The following is a 23,137-nucleotide window of genomic DNA, read 5'->3' as shown; positions in this document are numbered from 1 at the left end:
CGTGAGTTCGTTTGTGTGCTGCGTTTAGTCAGTTGCTTTATGTACATATTTTTGGTGTTGCGTTATTTGAACTGTTGGTGATTTATTTTTTGTTTTTGAGTTTGTGAGTTTCTAATAGTATCTAATGGTTTTGTCAAACAGGATTGCGAAATATTTTTTCCCTTATCCCTCATACCTATTGAAGATAATGCAATGAAACTTGGTTGACGCATTACGTATAGACCATAGTATTTTTCAAGGTAGATTTTAATTGGGTACCTATAACCAGGGCCGATCCAGAGGGCCCCAAAGTTACCAAATAAGAATTTTGTAGGGAAATTTCCCAAATTATCCCCGATTAGTATCTAATAGTATTGTCAAACAGGTTTGCGAATATTCTTTCCCTCATCCCTCATACCTATTGAAGATATTGCAATGAAACTTGGCGGACACATTACGTATAGAACATAGTATTTTTCAAGGTAGATTATAATTGGGTACCTATATCCAGGGCCGATCCAGAGATCCCCAAAGTTACCAAAAGGGATTTTTCAGAGGGAAATTTCCCAAATTATTCCCGATTTCCCTTTCCTCATACTTGATGTACACATGTGTGTGGTACCATTTGAAAGCCTGTTCTATTCTGAAGAGAAAGACGTATGAACCATGATACTCGGATGAATTGTGCTGAAGCAGTAGCTACTCAAAAATATTACTAAGCAAACTCAGAAAGAAAGAAATACACAGAACTGGAAACCATTTTGTCAGAAAATTTCACATAGAAGGGGTTAAGAACATCTGGTTGCCTTGGATAACTAAATGACTGTGCTAGACCACAAGGATGCAAGAAAGTCACCTGCACTTCATGTTCTACATCATCTTTCGAAAGTACACATCCCACCCACCAATTGGCATCATACGCACATGCTACAAAACCTGTGATGTGTTCAAAGGTACAAATTTCAACATCTGCATTAACTTTAACACAATGTACCAAAGTTTATTCAGATGCAGAAAACACTTCAGTCTCCACTTTTTCTGTGCTTACTGGTATGAATGCATGAAACCTCTGAGTCCCTGTTAGAGCTACAGGACCACCAAACCGTGTCTGTAAAAGTCTCTCTTCTTCCAAATATTTGTCATTTGTCACATAAAATAAAGTTATTGATGGAATGTTCTCCTTTCCCCACTCAAATAGCTGGAGTGGTGTCATGATTTGGTTTGAAAGAGGCTTCTGGCTGCGAGCCTCTTTACTGTCCCTCCAACACCATCACACACTTCCTTACCATGTGCTGTTGCATAAAAATGCCACTCAGCTGCAATGCCATCGAAATCTCTATGATGGTTGCACAAATTTGCAATGTTTTTGCGGTTCTTATATTGCGCTGCTGAACCATCAGAGAAGTAATATATTTTCTGTAAGTTAGGAAGACAATCAAATTTCAAGAAATCTAAAAGCTTTCTTTGGAAAACATGGACAAGAACTGTGTTGTGAATCAAGCAGTCTGAAATGAAGACATAACTCTTATGTTTTAGAATATCTTCATTGTCCTTAAATGAGTTGTTCCAGTGTACTTCATCCTGCAAAATAATGAGTAATTCTCAGCAAAATCACGTGTCACCACAGCTTCATCATGCGCTAGAGAAATTTTCTTTTCAGAAAAATATACTGATTGCTGTTTGGGTATAAAATCGTGTCTCTTGAGGTTGATCAACTGATATGAAAAATATTGAACAAATTCCTCTGTGAATTTAGTAAGTAACTGTCTCAAAAGAACAGCATCCACTGATATCCACTGCTTGTAGGTTATATTTTCAATCATCTCTTCCTGAAGGCTTGTTAGCAAGGCTTCTTTGAAATCAATTATTCTGGGACAGGAATCACACTTTCTATATTTCAGATTATAAGAAACATGTACCAGGTGTGCCGGTTAATAATTCTTAATTGATCCTAAAGAAAACAAGTGTATCTGGGGAGAAAGGTAACAAATGCTTTATTCAAAGTATGCACCATCGCTAGCTATACATTGTGCCCATCTGTCCATCAAATTGTGGATGCCCTTCCAGAAAAATCGTTCACATTTTGAGGTGATCCAGTCAGCAAGCCATTGTAAGACATCTTCGTAATTGTTGAAGTGTTGCTGGGAAAGTGAGTGAGACATCGATGAAAACAAGTGGTAGTCCGAAGGGGCTAAGACTGGTGAGTATGGCGGGTGGGGCAAGAATTCCCAGCCAAATGCAGAAATGGTGTGTCTGATGAGGCACTGTCGTGCTGCAAAATCACTTTTCCGTGTCTTGTCACCCAATCTGGGAACTTTTCGATCAATGCATGGTTCAAGTTGATGAGTTGTTGGCAGTAGCGAATGGCATTCACTGTTTCACCTGGTTTCAGAAGCTCATGTACACCACACCCTTCTGATCCCACCAAATGCACAGCATTGACTTCCTTCCAAAGCGATTCAGTTTTGCGGTTGATGTTGAAGGTTGTCCTGGGTCAACCCATGACTTTTTGCATTTTGGGTTCTCAAAATAGATCCATTTTTCATCCCCAGTCAGTATCCGATGCAAGATAGACTGTCTTTCTGCCACCTTTGACTCATCATGAATATAACGATGAATGATGATTATATGGAATTGATGAAGGATCACCCATGTCTAGGGCAGGACTTGAACCCAAAACCTTTACTGGATTGACCAGCCAATGTGCTTGGCCATCAAGGCACACATTGTTATTTGAGAGAGGTATTTTTGGAAAAGTTGTCTATGACACAGGCTAAAGATCAATCAGAAATTGTTTGGTTCCTCTGTATATTTCCTTTGGCTGCTGAACATGCAATCTTGTCTTACTTTCAGATTGATCCTTCTGGGGAAGCAGGTGTGGATGCAGTGATAGAAGATTACCAGTTGCTACAATACCCAAAGAACAGTGACACAAGTGCATATGCAACATCCACTAATCCCCCTCCACTGTCTTTCGTTCTTACTAAGTTCCATGCTCTACTGTTGTACGGTGATCATGTTAAAGGAATAAGCCTCCTGAACGAAGAATTGATTTTTGAGGACTACTACAATGAGGTAAGCAGACACTACTAGTAAATAAGTGTAATAGTAGCACTAATATATGGGGCAAAACTTGTGGAATGGATTCCTCATGTTTCAGAGAAGGGAAGAGTGTTATCAACATGGGTTCAAAAATGTGAGAAACAGCACTTGCAAGTATGATATATCAAGATGCACTGGCCTAGTGCATGACAGGTCTCCACAGCAGATCAATAATCCATTTCATATCATTGAACCAAAAATGGTTACACATTGTCACAATTTAACACACGTCTCAGATTTAGTTCCTGCTTATAATCTTATAATTTTTTGCTTGATATAATAATAAACTGTGTGACTGCCATACGGAAGACCTGGGTTTGATTCCCAGGGTGGGTGAGCTAGGTTGGAATTTTTCTGGCCTTGTCCCTGCATAAGATGGCTCCGGGGCTCACCCAGCCTCAAATAAATCAAATAAATGAGTACCTGGGGGCAACCTAGTGGGGTAAAGGTGGCCGGAGTATGTTGCTGATCACATCACCTCCAAAAGGGCCGAGATCAGAGTGGGGGGGCTATCCCCACATTCTCTCAATGTGCCTTTATGGCATGGTGCTATATGCACAGGGAACTTAACCTTTAACTTTTATAAGAATAATCTATTTTCCCCATTATTTGTGCTTGTCAGAATGATAGGTAGATAAGTTCCTTAACACTGCTAAATTTTCCCATACTATACACGCAACTTTTTAGTGACTGAGACTATGATTTTAGTCATTCCACAAAAGTAGTGTCTAGTATTAAAATTGCATAATTTTCAGTTGATTAGTGTGCAAAATTTTCCCCTCTTGTACTTACTTAGTTGATCCTCTTTTACCACCAGGGGTAGAGGTTTTGCAAAGAGCTCTCTATCTATCGCTGTCACGGGCTGTCACTTTTGCTCTGTTGATATCCAGTCCTCTTCTCTTCAAAACTGCTTCCATCCAGCTGTGCCAGGTCTTTCTTGGTCTTCCCTTCGGCCTCTTCCATCTTCTTTAGCTTGTCAAAATTATTGGGGGGGCTCTGATCACTGAAATAAATTAATGAATGACTCTCTCCCTCCCTTTTTTAAGTTTTGGCCTCAGTGTTCGGAATCTCGTAAAAGCCCATGAATTCCTCAAAAATATGAAAATTTTCATTTACAGTACGAATGCAAAATGTCAATTGTTCACAGATGGATATGTCATAAGTTTTGTCAACCATAATAGCAAAATATTCCCGACTTTTAATATCTGCTACCAAGGAGCGCAAAACAGATCTCCCTAATAACAGTTGGGCTGAAAAGTTCGTAGGCTAACATAGTAAAAAATATTTTTGTGACAAAATTCGATTTTATTATTCAATATAGTTGCCTTCGAGGGCGATACAACTATTATAGCGGTCATACAATTTTTCGATGCCATTTTTATAGTACGATTTCTCTTTAGCCTCAAAATAGGCCTCAGTTTCGGCGATTACCTCTTCATCAGTGCTAAATTTCTTTCCAGCGAGCATTCTTTTAAGGTCTGCAAACAGGAAAAAGTCACTGGGGGCCAGATCTGGAGAATATGGTGGATGGGGAAGCAATTCGTAGTCTAATTCATATAATTTTGCCATCGTTTTCATTGATTTGTGACATGGTGCATTGTCTTGATGAAACAGCACTTTTTTCTTCTTCAAATGGGGCCGTTTTTTCGTGATTTCATCCTTTAAACGCTTCAACAACGCTATGTAATAATCGCTGTTGATGATCTGGCCCTTTTTGAGGTAATCGATGAATATAATACCATGCGCATCCCAGAATACTGATGCCATAACCTTGCCAGCCGACTGTTGCGTCTTTCCACGCTGTTGATTCGGTTCATCACGTGCAGTCCACTCAGCTGACTGTCGATTGGACTCTGGAGTGTAGTTATGGAGCCATGTTTCATCCATTGTAATATATCGACGGAAAAATTCGTGTTTATTACGGTTGAATATTGCTAAACATTGCTCCGAATCATCAAAACGTTGTTGCTTTTGATCGATTGTGAGCATGCGCGGCACCCATTTTGCACACAGCTTTCGCATGTTCAAATATTCATGCACAATATGTCCAACACGTTCCTTTGATATTTTTAAAGTCTCAGCTATCTCGATCAACTTCACTTTATGATCATTTAAAATTATTTTGTGGACTTTTTTGATGTTTTCGTCGGTAACAGCCTCTTTGGGGCGTCCACTGCGTGCATCGTCTTCGATGCTCATTTCGCCTCGTTTAAATTTAGCAAACCACTTCTCAACAGTTGATTTTCCTGGTGCAGAGTCCGAATAATGTTTATCAAGCCAAGCCTTGGCTTCAACAGTAACACGAACTAATTATCCAGCAGCTGTGAAATTTATACACGTATCTTTTGAAGGTTAGTACTAAGTAAAAATCACATGGATTTAATTCTAGTAACACCATCTATGAGTCCGCCTACAAACTTTTCAACCCAACTGTTATATCAATGATCTCATTCTGAAAGTCATGTGAGAGCCATTTGTAGCCCGAACGTCCCATCCACTCTCCTAGTTCATTCACATCTTCATTTGAAACTCTTCTTTAGTAAAAATGTTAACAATACTCATAATTATATACTTAGTATATAGTAATAAGTCATGTGTTTTGCTGTCTCTGGTCATAGCCCCTCCCCAAAGTTGATGGTGTAGAACATTTCAAATGTGTATTTAAAGGTAAGTTCATGTGGCACAATTCAGAGTAAACTTTACAAGAGAAGCGAAATAACACATTAGATCCTCTTAAGCAAAATTATTTGGGGGCTCTGCCCACACATCATTAACGTTGGGGGGGTCTCGAGGCCCCCCCCCCCCCAAGCCCCATGGAGTCTGTGCCTATGCTTGACACCTTTTTGGGTATCCTTTCTTCACTCATTCGATGAACATGAACGAACCACCTCAGCCGTGAGGACTATTTGTTGTAGAGGTTGAGTTTTAAGGCTCATTCTTATTGTTTGATTTCTTACTCTATCTCATTTTGTTTTTCCTTCTATTTTCCTCAAGTACCTCATTTCAGTTGCTTGAAGCCTACTGGAATATTTAGTTGTTAGCGGCCACGATTCACATCCATAAGTTAGTGTAGGTGCATATGTGTTAATTATTTTTATTTCATTCTAGCATTTTGGAAACCTAATCAACATAACAAAAGATCCTGTGAAAGGTACCATTTGGGCATTTTCGGAAAAAGCTGTCTACAAATACAAAGTCATAAAAGAAGACAGAAATGTGTGGCAGGTAATGATAATAATCTATTCCTAATTGTTAACTTGTTTGATATCATCATGATAGAAAATAAATTAGTTCTGCAGAATAATCACTTAATTCTACTTGTTGAAGGTAATAGAAACAAACACATATTTGTGGTAAATGAAAAATGAAAAATTTCAGTACACAAGAAAGCTTGAATTTCGAGTTCAAATTTGGTGCCGAGAATTATATTTCAGTGCTGTTACTGTGAAGAAAATCTCAAATTTGAATTCAAAACTTTGCACTTATAAAAGTAAAAATTTCCATCCTAATAGACATGTAAATTATTTTCACTTTCTATCACCTTGGAAAGCTGTGGTTTGGTGGGTATGTATTTTTAAAGAAGTATATCTTTATTGTCCCATTTTTGCAGCGAAATTAGTCAATGTCCTGGAAAATGTGCATTACTCATGGGATAATCCAACGATTGTCACTAAACATACTACACTGCTGGACAAAAAAAAACGGACACTTGCATTTTTTGTGATAACGCATAAATTCTGATTCGAAGGCTCTAAATGTTGCAGAAATTATTGGCAATAAGGAAACCTGAATAATAATAATAAATGGAAAAAGTATGGAAAATGTCCAATTCAATAATGAATGTTCAATTGTTCAATACTTAACTGAGAGCGTAATTCATAAGTAATTGCAATTCAGATGTCAAATATTAAGGTATCCGGTTTCATGCTCAATACATTGTTGTTTTATTTTGCATTATTTTATGGTAAAATGTGAACGCAAAATGCACTTCTCATCGGTGAATGAACATTACAGTGCATAATTTACCATTTTGTGTTTACATAAATGCAACCTTTCATACCTAACTGACACAACAAGCTGCACATATCACTTGAATGCCACTCGGATTGGGTAATTTTATCAGTAGTATGTATTGTGCCACCTCAGTCTGTTGGTTGGGCATAAGCTGTGAATGCTTTTATTTGTATTATTATTATTTTATTATTATTGTTACAGAATGGAGAGTAAAGTGCATATTCTGTATTCTGGTATGTACAGTTTGTGGTCATGTCACCTGTTACTTGTCACTTTGGTGTGGAAATTCCATGTCACTTGACCCTTCAGTCTGAAAACTCTCTATCATTTAGCATTGAATATCATCCATTGTCTTTATTTTCTACATTCTAACCTTACATTGTTAGAGGCATGCATAAATGTAAAATAATATGCTGTAATGTTCATTTTTCATGGTTTGAGAGGTTTGAGGTACATTTTCCTACCATGTTTTGTCACGAAATAATGTGAAATGTACTGTGAACTGTGAAATAAACTTTCAAACACGATATTTAGAGTTCATTTACTGACATCACACTTTCTGAAGTCTGAATTATCCTGTGAGTTATGCAAAATATGAAACATGGATTATTTCTACTGTAAAAATTTAGAAACAAAGGAAATGGTCCCCTTTGCACAGGAATAAACTTAACACACTGATAACTGCATAAATGTGTTATTAGAAAGAAAATTTTTATTTTGTGTAATAAGTATATATGTTTTTTAATCAATTTTAGGGTTATAATCACCATTTAACACCAAAATGCTACTTATATACCACTTTTGATCCCAGAATGTGACACTTTTTTTGTACCCAAATATTGAAATTTTATTCACCATAAATATGTGACTATACATTATCAATGGAGCACTCTTATTTTCAAATGAATTTTATTTCTTCTGTTTCAATTCTAATCTAGAATCTTTGTCGCCATCATATAGCCAATTATTAGCCACCCCTGACACCCCTTATTCTGATAGTCAATGAGAAATTTGTATGGATAAATAATGATGCAATTCTGTTTGGTAACTAAAATAAAAAGGCATGGTACTGTAATAACTACTTGGTTAGAATATTTTATTGTAAATTCTTGATTTCTATATTGGTAGTTTTCTTATTCTTAATAGTTTTTCTTGTGTATGCATTGCTTGCATTGTAGAATTATTTTCGTTCTGAAACGTCACAACGAAAAACTGTTTTCTTATGCTTGTAATAACCGTAAACTACAGGAAAATAATTCTTATTCGTAGGATTTAATTCCTTATTTTCTACTTTCTGTATCTTCCAGATATATGTTGAAAATGGAAAGTTTGATTTAGCAAAACAGTATTGTTCAGACAACGCTGCACATTTGGACCAAGTGTTGATCAAGCAAGCTGAGATGTATTTCAACAACAAAGAGTAAGTTGCTATCTCTTTTATTAATAATATTAGTGATGATAGGAAATTGTACAACAGCAGAGAGTTTTTTTAATTTTCCAGATGACCCTTTTAAAAATACCTCTCATGAAAAATACTTTTTTTCTGGTGTTCTTCTCAATTTTGAAACATAGATCTCTTTTGCTTTATTTCTTGTGCATCTGCAGGAATATTCATCATCTTCATGCAGTGTAAGGTAAGGTGGGGTGATATGAAGATATAGAGCTCCACATATTCTTGATCTCGGCCATAGTTGGAATGATGTGATCAGCATTATGCCAGGCCTCCTTTACCGCCCCCCCCCCTACACACATTTGCCCCCAGGTACCCATTTATATGAGGCTGGGCAGGCCTCAGAGCTGTGCACAAACGGAGAAATGACTGGAAAAATTCCTGGTCCAGATCACCTGTCCAAGGATTCAAACCCAGGCCTTCCACATGGTAGCCAGATGCTCTACCAACTGAGCTATCATGGCTGCATCTCATCCATTAAGATATTGTTGTTAACACTTTTTGATGGCAAGTTTCTTCCACACAGGATATTGACAAATTAATTAATTCCTCATGGCAGAGACAATGCCTGGCTTATTTTTGGGAGAAAGCATGAGAAATTATTGAAACTTATAATTAATCTGTGGTTTGGAATAAATAGGGCTCATGCACAGCACTTGGGTTCAGGAATAACGATTGTGTGGGCAAAGTGAAAAGATGGCATTTTAAATGCATACATATGTTCTTAGTTGGCAACACTAGCAGACCAGAATTTTTGTCCGTGCAAAGGCAGCTTGGATCGTTGGTTCTCTGAGCTATCAAACTAGCTTCAAGTTTCCTCTTCCAATGTTTTTGGACATATATTCACTTCGTCTAATGACCTGGGCCACTGTAGTATGGATGTACATGTATGTTCTGAACTTTGCACCAAAGCAGTATTGATGTAACGTGACGGCTTCGATTTTACTTCTAGGTGTTCTGATACCTGTCGGCTACACTTTGGAACATAATTCTCCCTTTTCATATTTAGTACTCGTGCGACTTACGTTGAATAAGTTAGTATGCAATAAAAGTAGATACTTAAAGGTACTTACGTTAGTGAGCATTGATTTTAACGAAAACTATGTTTCAGGATTCCACTGATCCCTTCATCAGGTTACCCTACTTGGCCAGTGTAACTACACCTTAGCTGATATGTCAGATATGTCAAGGATAGGGTAATTTATAGTGTGTGGGAAGGAATAAAAAGGAACATTTAGTCATCTGACCTCATATGCATAAAACTGTCATGTTCCCAACTGTAAAACACTGATCTAAAAAGCCATTTGGGCACAAAGCTTAACACGCAAACACGTTAAAAGACTTATCAATAAAGGCCGTGTGAACACAGGGCTTGACACACAAACACGTTAAAAGCCCCACTTAGATGTGCACGTTGGAGAGTTGTGCAACGAACTGGCGTGGTCTCTTGTAGAATTGTCAACTGGCTTATTGATAATAGTTAATATTTGTAATAATAGATACAAAAACAATAAAATGCTTGTAATCTATTTTTTTATGCAAAAAACTCACTACATAGTGTACAGTTGCAACTTGTACTGCACAATAGTTTAATGTGTGTTTTATTTCATGCAGGAATTGAAGCTTTCCTGGCAATGTGATGCAAATAAATGCTATGTTACCAACCAACCACGGTAGTACTTTACAACTTCGAAGTCATACAGCACAACTTGTAATTGACATAGAGGAATATACTTTGTTGTAGGTGATTCACCAATGCCTAAAGTTGCTTTTTTTTGGTCAGGTATTGAATAAGATGGTGCACCACCACACTGACCTTAGAGGTGAGAGATGCCCTGGACAGGACATTTCCAGCACGTTGGATTGGAAGAGATGGTCCAATTGCCTGGCCTCTTTGATCCCCTGGACTTCTTTTTGTGGGGCTATGTCAAAGACACAGTGTACAGCACTCCCGTCATGATCTTGATGATTTGAAGGCCAGAATGAGAGCTATAATTGCCACAGTTGACAGGATTATATGCTAGAGAGGGTACAGACAGAGTTAAAATTTTAGTTAGATGTTGTTCGCACCTCCACAGGTGCATGTGTTAAAGTAGACTAATGCACAATAAAACTTCATGTGTTGGTAAATCAAATGGTACATGGTATGTTTCTTTATGTGAATTACAAGTTGTGCTGTATGACATCAAAGTTGTAAAGTACCTTCAGGGACACACTGTATGTTAATGCATGGAGGTCAAATTTTATATAAAAAAACAGTTTAATCTGTAACTCGAAATCACACAACTTGACATAACTCCAAACTTGACAGGGAATCAACAAGAGAATTGAACATCAACTTACAAAGACATTATAATATTTGAGATGTTCCATAATTCATCTTCTACAGGAAGATCAGCAGGCTATCACAACCCAGTCTATCTCTAGATTAGAATGTCGTCCTTACAAGGATTGGCTCTTCACCACAGAAGCTATCTGCTCCAAGTAGTCTGGGGAAGGGCAAAGAATGCCTCACTACACTGTTACGATATATCGGACACACAGCAGGGAAACTAAGCAGGGTTCCTGCGAGATATGGAATTAAGGTTGCTCCTCATGCTCAAAGGTAATCTTCAATCCTGGACTCAAGAAGTTTACCACTTCCCTTGTGAATGGGTTACCATACATTGGGCTAACAGAACATACCATAGAACAACATAAAAAAAATAACTCCAAATAATCAGGATTAGCAGAGCACAGCATCATAGGAGAGACAGAGTTTTATTCTCTGACACCAAAATCATGGCCAAGTTTGGTTTGCTTTTGTTTTTTTGTTATTGCAATAATGAGGATGAGTGATGATATGAAATTGATGAAGTTACACTCTCAAAGAACAGCCATGTCCAGACTGGGATTTGAACCCAGAACCCTTGTAGTACTCTGTTGTGCTATGGAAACACGTATGTTAACAAGATTAACTGCATTTATTACACAAACTCACAAACAACATAACACTTTACATTATAACGAAACTACGTTCACCATTCCCGGTCCTGTTTGCACAGACTCTTGTCTAGCAACAGTAGCTTGCTTCTTCTTCCTCTAGGAGGCAGCACTACATTCCTCCCAGAGTTACAAAAAAAAAAAAATTAACAAGGGTACCCGTATCTGTCAGGGGGTACCTTAATCCTGGTCGATCTTCTAGGCACATGAGGAGTGGATGTTGGTCGTGGAGCAGCATCAGCATCTTGGGGTTGATGGACATCAACGTCTGGTTGAGGTGGGATAATTTTGGAATCTGAATTTCGATTCTCCGCCGTGCCTTCTGGTCCGGGTGGACTATCATCATTCCAGGTTTCTGGATGGTTTTGTTGTCTGTGTGTCCTGTGACGAATCCAACGTGAATGTACCACTCTTTGAGTTCCATCGGCAAAGCGCACTTTGTATAGGTGAGTGCCACCCAACCTTTCTACAATATCTGCCTCGTTGAAGTTAGGTGACAAGTGCTTCGGTGATTGGACCCATATGGTTTCGGTAGGTGAAAATGTCCTGTATGGTTTGCTGTGGTTGCTCCTAGGTTTCAAGAAAGGAGGAGCTTCTGTCCTCTCGGCATCTCTATTATGATCACCACGTATACAGTTCCACCATGTTCTTGGACTGAAGGTGAGAACTGAGGCTGCAGGAAGACTACGTTCCTCTCCCAACCGGGAATTCCTCAAAAACAGCAGGTACTCTGCTAACTTAGCATCAAACTGTAAAGAAGTCAGATGTGGATGTTCATGCAACACCTTCAACATGCCAGTCTTCACCGTGCGTACGTACCTCTCAGCAAGCCCGTTGCTAGGACTGTGGTACGGCGGTATTGTGATGTGTTCAATCCCGAACTGTTGGCAAAAAGAACGGAACGTGGTGCTGCTGAAAGATGAACCATTGTCGGAAACTATTGTCTGTGGAATTCCGAGAGTCAAGCATGACTGAAGAATCCAGCGTATGGTCTCTGGTGTATCTAACGACGATACTGGCCAGACATCTATCCAGTGACTGTAAGCATCCACAAGCAACAGAAACTTCCTCCCAGCCAAGAAGAAATGCTCTACATGGAGTCTTTGTCCTACGGATCTAGCTTCTGGCCACCTATTACCTGAACCTTTCTTGACTTTCGGACATGAGGATCGACAAGTTTCCTTTTCAACTGATCTTTCCTTGATAGAAGACAACCCGCTATCCGATGTATGTGCAGCATCTTCACTTAACGGCACGTGTATGGTGTTCGACATTGGCTTCATTATGACTACACCAGTGTTAGAAGAAATGACTGGATCTGAATTCGACTGCGAGTGTTGAAGTTGCTCAATCTCTGTAGATATCCCTACCATAGAACTTGCCGACTCTGAGCGTAACAGTAGCGTTCTCCAATCCGGAGTAACGATATCTAACCAGGTATGACCTATGAGTGGATAATTTAGATGTTCCTTGCACAAAATAACAGGAAGTAAGTAAGTCGATCCGGAGTGTGTAAGTTCCAGTTCAGCCTGACCTTCCACTGAAAGAGCATGTTTCCCTACACCATATATTTTCATAGAGGAATGGTTAATATCACTCCTACCGACTGCGCCATAATGTTGTGCTATGGAAACACGTATGTTAACAAGATTAACTGCATTTATTACACAAACTCACAAACAACATAACACTTTACATTATAACGAAACTACGTTCACCATTCCCGGTCCTGTTTGCACAGACTCTTGTCTAGCAACAGTAGCTTGCTTCTTCTTCCTCTAGGAGGCAGCACTACATACTCCACCACAGATGTCAGCTCGCAGCCAAGTGTACTGAATACTGGAACAGAAGAACAAAGCTATAGCCATTTCCATAGAAAATACCAACCTCAACAGGGACATAGAACTCCACCTCAGTCCCACCTGGAATCACTTCTCTGTAACAGCACGAAATCTGCCAACGAAACATCAGAATCCAGAACAGACCAATTCCAATCCACAGCCTGAATCCCACCCCATCATACAAGGTGCAATCAATAAATAACTGCAGAACTAGTATTAAAAAATCTAAAATACGACCGTGATTGTTATATGTTTGTTATTTTGTGAAGGCATCTGTAAGCTATTCATAGCTGGGGCTGATTTGCCTGCCTTGCACACAGGATGCTGAGAAATAGTTACACAAGATGGTGGTACAGGAGTGCTCCAAGCTGGAGCAGCAAAGTGTCGTGAGATTTTTGTTGAGTGAAGGCATCAAACCGATAGAAATTCATCGCCGCATGACAGTTCAGTATGGTGACAACTATATGAGTCGATCACAAGTGTACAGGTGGGCTGAGAAGTTCAAACAGAGCATAACTAGTGTTGAAGATTCTCTGTGTCCAGGTTGCTCTGTCACTACAGGCACGGAAAGCAACATTGCTCAAGTGGAGGACTTGATACGGGAGATGATTTGCCTCTCCTTCCCCGCCGTTACTTCATACGAACAATGCCCAGAGGTCTTATGTAAACAGTACCACCTACTCCAACCTTTTGCACGAAAAACTGAAACCAGCCATTCTGCAGAGACGATGTAGCTAGTGTCCACTGGTGTGCTTTTGTTCCATGACAATGCGAGACCACACACTGCCAGTGTCACATTGTCTACCATGCAGGACCTAAAGTTTGAGTGCTTATCCCACCGTCCATATTTGCCCAATCTCGCACCTTCTGATTTCCACACCTTTGGCCCACTAAAAGATGGACTAAATGGATCAAGGTTCCAGAAGTCCAGTCAGCAGTGCATGAGTGATTATGCAGGCTTCCAAAATATTTTTTTCCTTTGGAATCAGTGCCCTTATCAAGTGCTGGTGTAGATGCATTGAACGAGGGGGGGGGGGGGACTATGTTGAAACATAGTACTGTAGTTTCTTTCTATTTGTTACAACATATTTCCGGTTATATATTTAATAAGCCTTGTATTTATACCGTCTCTTGGCCACAAATTAATATTCCGTGATGAGAACATTGTATGCCCTTGAAACTTCGGGCGTAAACTCGTACTTAACCTGACTGATCTCTCGAGGACACTTATTATTATAGACAGTGCAATTGAAAAATTACATTGTTTCTGCTGCTTGTGCATTGAGTTTTTTGTTGCTTCTTTTCCATAGGTACCAAAAAAGTGCTCTTCACTATGCACAAACGCAGTCATCCTTTGAAGAAGTAACACTTAAATTTCTTCAAGTTTGGGAAATTGAAGCATTGAAGAGTTTCCTGAAGAAGGTAAGTGTTTATTTTTTGAGACAATGAATATTGATATGTAGATATGTCTTTTTCAGTAATACAGTGGAAGCCCGATTTTACGTTCCTGGGTTTTACATTTTCCCGCATTATACATTCAATATTTGTGGTCCCAGTAGGGCAAATTGCTATAAAATTTTCCCACATTTTAATTTTTTTCAGCTTGGTCCACTGAAAAACGTAAAATCGAAGTTCCACTGTAATGTTTAAAGCAATGTTTCCAAAACCGAACCCCCAGTTGTTGTGGTAGGTTTCCATGACTAGGATACGCTACTCATTTGTAGCTCCCCAATTTCCTCACAATGGTGGGTGGCCACCGGCCCTGTACACTGGCTGAAATCCCATGAAAAGTTGTTACGCTTTCCTCAGGCAACTTGAACCTGCATGCGTCCCATAGACAGAGCCCAAAGCATGTGCCTTAGACTGCACAGTCACGCTGCGGGACTTTCTTCTAAGCATTTGGGAAAGTTAAACATCAAGTTTTATTACATTTGATATATTATTTTCTCCACTAATTTCACGGTGGAGAATAAGGAACTTATGTTGAGGAAGAAAACATTATTTTGCCAACGATACCCATGTATATTAAATATGAGAGAATATCCAAAAATAACCGGAATTTAAACTTGGCATGCTTGCATTTTATTGATTAGAGATATATCCCGGTATATGGTGAGCATGCAATTTCCAACATCAGTCTGCCTAGTGACATCATTCTGTGTGGACTGGATCGTTGATCTAGCTGCCTCTTTCTGTGTCTTATTACAAGCTTTTCTTTTCTGTGTTTCTGTGTGTGTGCGTGTGTGTGTGTGCGTGCATGGACGTCCGCAGGATTTTTTCCAGGGAGGAGCAAGGAAGGTATTTTTTCCAGGGGGGGGGGGCAAACAAGTCACATTTTCCCGCAAAAGAGTGTTGTTCCCTAAAAAAACATTGCTTAAATTTGAATTTATGGTGTTCATAATTAACACATATTATTGTGGCTAAAATGAAATTTTATGTGTAAAATACATAATTTTTGGTTGACTTTCATTTTCCGGGGGGGGGGGGGGGCACAGCCCCCTTCCCCCCCTTCTGGACACTCATGTGTGTGTGTGTGTAATGACTGGCAACAAGAAACACTGTGTGAGAGAAGTGGTTTCAATTTGTGAAAAACTGCAACATCATTTGGAGACTAGTCATGATCCAACTCACCTTCAATGAGTGGAAATTATGAAAATGTCAAATTTTTTTGCCACACAATCAGCTAACACCTCAAAGCATCATTAAAGAGTGTACAAAGGGATGAATTTGTCATAAAGTTGGTGGCGGAGAATTTTTGGAATGAAAACGGTCAGTAATGTATAGAACATGAGATTGGTTGCTGCATAAGCAGTTGCTACACACATGGTCTTGGATGTCAAAAAGTTATCGGCTGAAAACTACATGGCAGTTGCTCTCAAATTTCCCTATACAACTGATTGTAGTTATTATTGTAACATTTATTTTTTTATTCTCAAAGGTAAAAGAAATGAAGAAGAAGCAATTAATTAGTATGGATGAGGTGAAAGAAAATTCATTAGAAGCTATAAGCAATATCCATTTGTGGAGTTTCATAACTCTATCCAGCAGTAAAAAATAAAAATATGTTGAGACTAGTCATAGTGATGTCAAACTGCATATCTCACCTTCCATAGTATTGTTTTCCCATTGAGCCAGCAAATCCAGGTTCCACTTTTTCTTGAGTTTACTTAAGCCGTATGGTGGGGATATCTTCAACTACAGTCGGCATCACGAACATTCCAACCCTCTGTAAACAAACCGTCTCACTTCGAGTAACGTATCACTCTGCGTCAGCTGTTCATGGATGGCTCAGCCATCATATGCTGTTGTTCACTTGCATTTCATCCGACTATGTTGATGAAAAATAAACATATTCCTATTTTTTTGTGATATCCATATATATTGAAGCATAAGAAATTTTTGAAGAGTGATTAAATACGTGTTCTTGTTGAAGTACAGGTATGAACATAACATAACACTGAAAAAAAAAAGACAATAACAAGCACATTATTTATGCAAGGGAAAAATATTTACTTTAATCCAATGGGAGAGGTTCGATGCCTGTCAGATCTTCATCACAACTATCTTCCGATTCACTTTCCTCGTCATTAAGTTGGATAACGAATCTTTCTAAATTTAAATCGTCTGTCATGTCCACTTCCCACAATTTCCTCTCTTCGGTTTCAATCACATGCTTTGATCTGAGCCCATATAATTTCAATGGGATTCAGGTTGCAGTGGTAAGGTGGTAGATGCAACTCGCCACTTCGTCAACAACGTATTTGTCATAGCTTGGGTTCATACGCGAAACGTGATTCAAAAGTTCTGCCTTAGCATGTCAGCTGGAAGTACAATGCCCTTTTCACTCAGCCAAGCTAATATGTCACACTTCTTCCAAGCAGTCGTTGGCAATTTTTCGCATTTCATACTGTGATAGGGAGCATTATCCAGCACAATAACACTGGGTTAAGTTTTGGCAAAACAGATAAAAACCACTCCTCAAACACATCACCATTCATTTCTTTGTGGTAGTCACTTGTTGTCTTGGACACAAAAATTAGCTGTGCACCTTCCATGAACCCACTTCCACTTCCAACATGAACAATAATAAGTCTCTTACCTTTTCCAGTTGGCAGTCCTTTGAGAAAAGCTTTTTTCCTGGAGGTGACAGTGCTATCATGCCACACCTTCCTCACAGTGTGCCCTGCATTTACCCACGTCTCATCCAAGTAATAAATGTTCTTACCTTGCTTCTGCAGTTCCCTTACAGACCAGAGATATTTTCGGCACCAAACAACAATATCGATATCGTCCCTGTATATGAGTGCTGTCTGTCGACTTTGCTTCCCGAAAACGAACCCAACGTCCAACAAGAGGCGATTCAACATGGACGTGCTAAAATTGAGGAGATTCTCATCATTATTAATATCCGTAAATACTTTCCACACGGTGGGCAGTTCTTGATTAAAAAAATAAGAATGCACTTTGTGCTGTATTGCTCGTATTTTAAAAATCGGTTTACTTGTTCACACGAGCAACAACGTTGTGTTTCTTCCCAGGAGTGACAACTTCACCGGTCGTTTTCCTTTCTTTCACCATACTGAAAACACAAGACACACCACTGCACTCAGACACCAACTTCACCATCTCCCTCACTGGTTTATCAGGATGCCAACAACAGAACATTGCATAAATGTTCAGAACAATCTGCTTCTCGCCACTTTTCAACGGCTGTTCTTCCCGATGCTTTTGAAAGAAACTCTGAGACCTTCCTGCACACACGGAAGTTCCATATTCGAAACTGGCGCTATTTTCTTGCCGCTCAGATGATCGGTTGTAATTTATACAATCATCATGTATTATTATTATAAATAGAAACCTTTAATGAAAAGCTCTTTTAAAATTCAAATTCCGAGTTAATTTACACATTTTTCTTGCATTAGCAAGCTTCTTTAAAACTAACTATATGCGGTGGAAGAAATCCGCTATTAGGTTGTTGCCAACCCCAATACCTTCGCACTAAGTCGGTGAGGAAACTGAAGTGGTGTGGCAAATGTTGGCACAAGATAGTTTGATTTCACTTTGTCAGTGAGGGTGCTGTGGGTTGAAGGGCACAGAGGGACTGACCTATAATCCATAGCAGAGGTGTTCACCATCGATTGCCCCTCATGAGTGCAGACCTCAACTACACCCTCACACTCTGAAAGAATTGTGGGGGTGAGGGAGGGCAGGCCATGAGGGTGAGATGAGGGCAAGTCACAAGAGGGAGGGAGGGAGGTTCATTTAAAATAATCACTTTTACTCAAGGGAGAAGAAAAACTTGGTAATTTTTAAAAAATCACCTGCAAATATGCATTTTATTTTATATGTAGGGTGCAATAAAATGTGACTGCCTCGTATTGTCTCCTTCCCCCAGTTTTCCACGTAGGACACCCAATTGTCAACCTCACTTCCATGTAGTACACCCTGGACTGCATTTTGCAGACTGACGAGGCTCTGGCGTCTCTGTTTTGTCCTTATGTGTGCTGAATGCCCTTTACAGCCTCGGCTTTTAAACGAAGTCAGAATGTTTTAAAATTTTAGTAAACGACATTACAGTTAATTTAGGTAAGGTAAGGGGATGGACCCCGAATAACATGACAGGTGCAAAATTGCCTTTAAGTGCTTTCACCCAGAATTTCAAATTCAAATTCCCTCAGTTTTGTTTTTTTCAGCGACAATGCTTCACTGAGTTGCCGTTCTCCCTCAGCGTTTTTGCTACTTAACCCAGAATTTTCGAACGAGGTGAAAAGGGCATAAGAGTGTATTTTGGGATAGCATAACTTTAGAGACGTTGAAGAAAACTATGGAGCATGTGACACTGTGACACGCACATTATGTCATTAAATTCTTGAATACGATTCAAGAACTTAGTTAATGAAATTAAATCTACCAGCTTACTTCCATTAATGGTAATAGTAATAATAAATTGTAACACTTTCAAACCCCAAATTAATTTATCAATAAACCTCTGTTTTAAAAACGTCATTTATCGCAATGTGTCATCGCATTCCCTAGCGAAGGTTGTTTTTAGCATAAGACCATAGAAAAATAATCCTTTGGTACTGAACTGTCACACCCGGTAGGGGATAAGATATACATTTTGTACTTTATTTTTTATATTCAACGACGCTATCTTCCACTTTTGGCTAATCGTCACTTCTTGCACTCTCCCACCGAGCAGCCAAGATGTATATTTAATTGTTATTTTTAAGCTACGTATGAACTTCAACAAGTGATAGGGCCTCCTTAGTGAAACATTGCTATACCGCATCGGTTGACAAATAGAACGTCTTTGCACCTTTTAGGCTGCGTGGATTATTTTATTGTCAACACTGTTATGAAACATGTGCTTTTGTTTTCAGGTCTTAAGTTTTAAGATTTCCACTGTAGGTACCACAATTCTCCCTGTTGTCTATAAACTAGATTGGTCCCTCCCAGAGTGTATCTCATTACTTTCAGGACTAGAACCTCAGTCCCTACTTTTAATTATTTAAAAAACAGTCAGTCAGAATTTGAACTAACCTTAGAGCAATTCTCTGAAAAGTGAAACCAGAATATCAAATAACAAAGTTGCAATATTAATTTTATATTCATGGTATTTAGGTAGAGTACAGTCCAAACCATCATGAAAAACAAAAAACAGGTAAATAATTAGAAAATATTTAAAAATAAACATCTGTAAAGTTGAAGGTCAATTTACAAGTGAAAAACTCTAAAACTTTACCTCAGGAACATATCTATTTTTATAGATATATATATAATTAACATATTTGAATTATTTTTATTTATCAAATAAAGGGTTACTTAGCTGCATATTGAATATGGAAATAAACTAATTAGTCTTTTAATACACTGCAAAACTGGCATTTTTAAAGTACTCCGTGGCCTTGTCCCGTTCATCACGCAAAATATGAAATTTTTCTTGTGGAATATTTTTTTTGGTAGAAAAACATTTTGAAACTAAAATATACTTTCAATACACAGCATGAAGTACTGGAAATGCAATTATTACAATTTCATTCAAGGCACTGAGACACCAGTGCAAATAGTTTTTGTGTCCCGTTCATCACACTTCAAAGCATAACATCTTGAAACTTGAACTGTCCTCAGGAATTAACTATGAGAGGAGGCATTTTTTTGCCTGGTTGGGTACAGTAACTTATTAGTCTTCAAAGGGCACTTCAAGGTAGTTGGTTTGATTTAATTTGATTTGGTTTATTTCGTTTTTCTGCCACTTTTGGCTAATTGCGAAGATGGGGATCAGTGATGATATCATGAAATTTATGAATGGACACTGACAAACACCCATGCCCAAGATGGGATTGGAACCCGGAAACCCTGGTGTCGTAGCATGATGTGCTAACCACTTCGCCACAGGACCAAGTGTTTGGTATCACCAGCCTTCACCATTACAGATATCTCATAATCATCAGCAACCTTTCTTGCAACTGCACCGTGATAGTGTTCGTCGTCATATCTTACTATGTTCCAGTCACCATTGCTGTAGCCTGTACTCGCATTCACATGAATTTCTAATTCATGAGGTGAAGCATTCTCAGGGGTATATAAATATCTACCTTGAACAGCTTGGATGGGATGTATAGATTTGGTGCCTACAATTGGCTGAGCATCATCCCAACTTCTCTCTCGTGACATGCTTCTTCATTTATCAAAATAACTTTAGTTTTGGACATGAGATTTCTAATTACTTCTGAAAAATCTGAAGTACTCTGTACAATTGGTGCAGATTTACTTTTGCTTGTGATAAGTGATTTTGCTTGTCCGCTGATTCCATCTACTACCCCTTCCCATGTGAAGTTGCAAAATACTTCCGCATTAATGTTTGTCTGTTTTGCAAGTTCTTGCACAAACAAGGCCTTTTACTTTTGAATTCTGAAGATGTTCGTTCATTCGATCATATAACTTCATCAATATTGGTGATGGTCTGATTTACGAGGGCCACTATTTATATTTTGAGCCTTAGCAACACTGATTGAAGTAAGGCGCTATTTGAAGTTTGCACGGAATCGTCTGGCATTATTGACCATAACGTACTTCAAATGTTTTGTCAATAGCTTGATTTGTGTTGTTTATGTTGCCTTAGAGATTGCGCGACAACAATAAAATGGAATTAACTCGTGAACATTTTCGTGCGATGATTTTTTACGATTTTCGACGTGGATTATCAAGACAAGAGTGCATCGATCAACTTACTTCCACATTTGGCGATGAAGCCCCATCCTTTGCCACTGTGAAATGCTGGTATAACGAATTTAATCGTGGCCGCCATTCGCTCACCGACGAGATTCGCGAAGGTCGTCCAAAATCAGTTGTTGTTCAAGAAAACATTGATGCTGTTCCAAACCTAATACTGCAAGATCGTCATGTGACATACTGTGAGATTGAGGCAACCATAGGCATTAGTTCTACCAGCATATATAAAATATTACATGATCATTTAGCTGTGAGAAAGGTATGTTCTCGTTGGATCCCACACAATTTAACAAAAACTCAAAAAGACGCTCGCGTCAATTGGTGCAAACAAATGCTCAATAAATACAATCGTGGTGCTTCAAAAGACGTATATAAGATTGTAACAGGTGACGAATCATGGACATATGCATATGAGCCGGAACGTAAACAGCAGTCGAGTGTATGGGTGTTTCAAGATGAACCCAATCCAACTAAAGTTGTTTGCACTCGAAGCACATCGAAACAAATGGTCGCCTGTTTTTTCGGGAAAACTGGTCATGTGGCAACTGTGCCTTTAGAGGAACGTAGAACGGTCAACTCTGAATAGTACACAACAATTTGTTTGCCAGAGGTCTTCGGTCAAATACGGAAAACAAACAAACGCCGTCGGATCATTCTTCATCAAGACAATGCCAGCTGTCACACATCTCGTCTAACAACCGACTTTATGAACAGTCAAAAAATCGAATTGATGGGTCATCCACCATACAGTCCTGATTTGGCACCCAATGACTTCTTCTTGTTCCCGAATGTCAAGAATAAATTGCATGGACAACGATTTTTGTCGGCGGAAGACGCCGTTGATGCATTCAAAAACCATATTATGGAGGTGTCTCAAGAAGATTGGAAAAACTGCTTTGACAAATAGTTCGAACGAATGCAAAAGTGTATTGACCATAAAGGAGAATACTTCGAAAAACAATAAAGCAGTTTTCAATGCCAAATTCCTGTTTTTTTCATTGTTAGGCTCAAAATATAAATAGTGACCTCGTAGGATCAATTTCTTCATACAGAGTACCAACAAAGCAAGTAACAGTATTTTTACCTTAAAGTATGTATCTTAGCATACAAGATATATCTTGACATTCACCATGGAATGTTGAAGCAGCTGTAAACAATGTACAGGATATAGGATTGATTGATTGAGTTGGTGCTTTAAGTCCACTTTATGCATAGAAAGGCTAATCGGGACTGGACCTACAGTTTAAAGTGGGATCCGAACCATGTACTTCCACCGGGTATCGAACCTGGAGCCACTTGATTACAAGGCGAAGATGCTACCACTGCGCCATCGGGAAGGCCCCTAGGATACAAGAGTTTATTCCTACACTATTATCTGCAAATCTGCAATACCAGAATTAAATAACATATAGTTGAATATACTTATGAGGTAATTTTTCTTAAAGGCTTAAAATACCAAATCTATTGTCCTTGAGATGCTTTAAAAATAGTGTTGCCACCTTTTGAGAGAGTTTATGGAGACAGACATCACCTG

General features: G+C 38.8%; 1 protein-coding gene across 3 annotated transcripts in view; it reads left to right on the top strand.

Moving 5' to 3' along the window:
- The window catches only part of LOC145989923 (vacuolar protein sorting-associated protein 18 homolog), a 123,109-nt gene that overhangs the window by 23,900 nt on the left and 76,072 nt on the right, over positions 1-23,137 (top strand). For all 3 annotated transcript variants that reach the window (XM_083125439.1, XM_083125440.1, XM_083125438.1), the window contains 4 exons: positions 2,833-3,054; positions 6,190-6,306; positions 8,403-8,515; positions 14,679-14,790. In XM_083125439.1, coding sequence (XP_082981565.1) covers positions 2,833-3,054; positions 6,190-6,306; positions 8,403-8,515; positions 14,679-14,790 — 564 coding nt within the window. The remainder of the gene's footprint in view (positions 1-2,832; positions 3,055-6,189; positions 6,307-8,402; positions 8,516-14,678; positions 14,791-23,137) is intronic.

This window comes from Lepisma saccharinum, chromosome 7 (genome assembly GCF_977018435.1).
Source record: "Lepisma saccharinum chromosome 7, izLepSacc3.1, whole genome shotgun sequence".
NCBI lineage: Eukaryota > Metazoa > Arthropoda > Insecta > Zygentoma > Lepismatidae > Lepisma > Lepisma saccharinum.
Note: the sequence above shows the minus strand (reverse complement) of the source record. Positions and strands in the feature narration are given on the sequence as shown.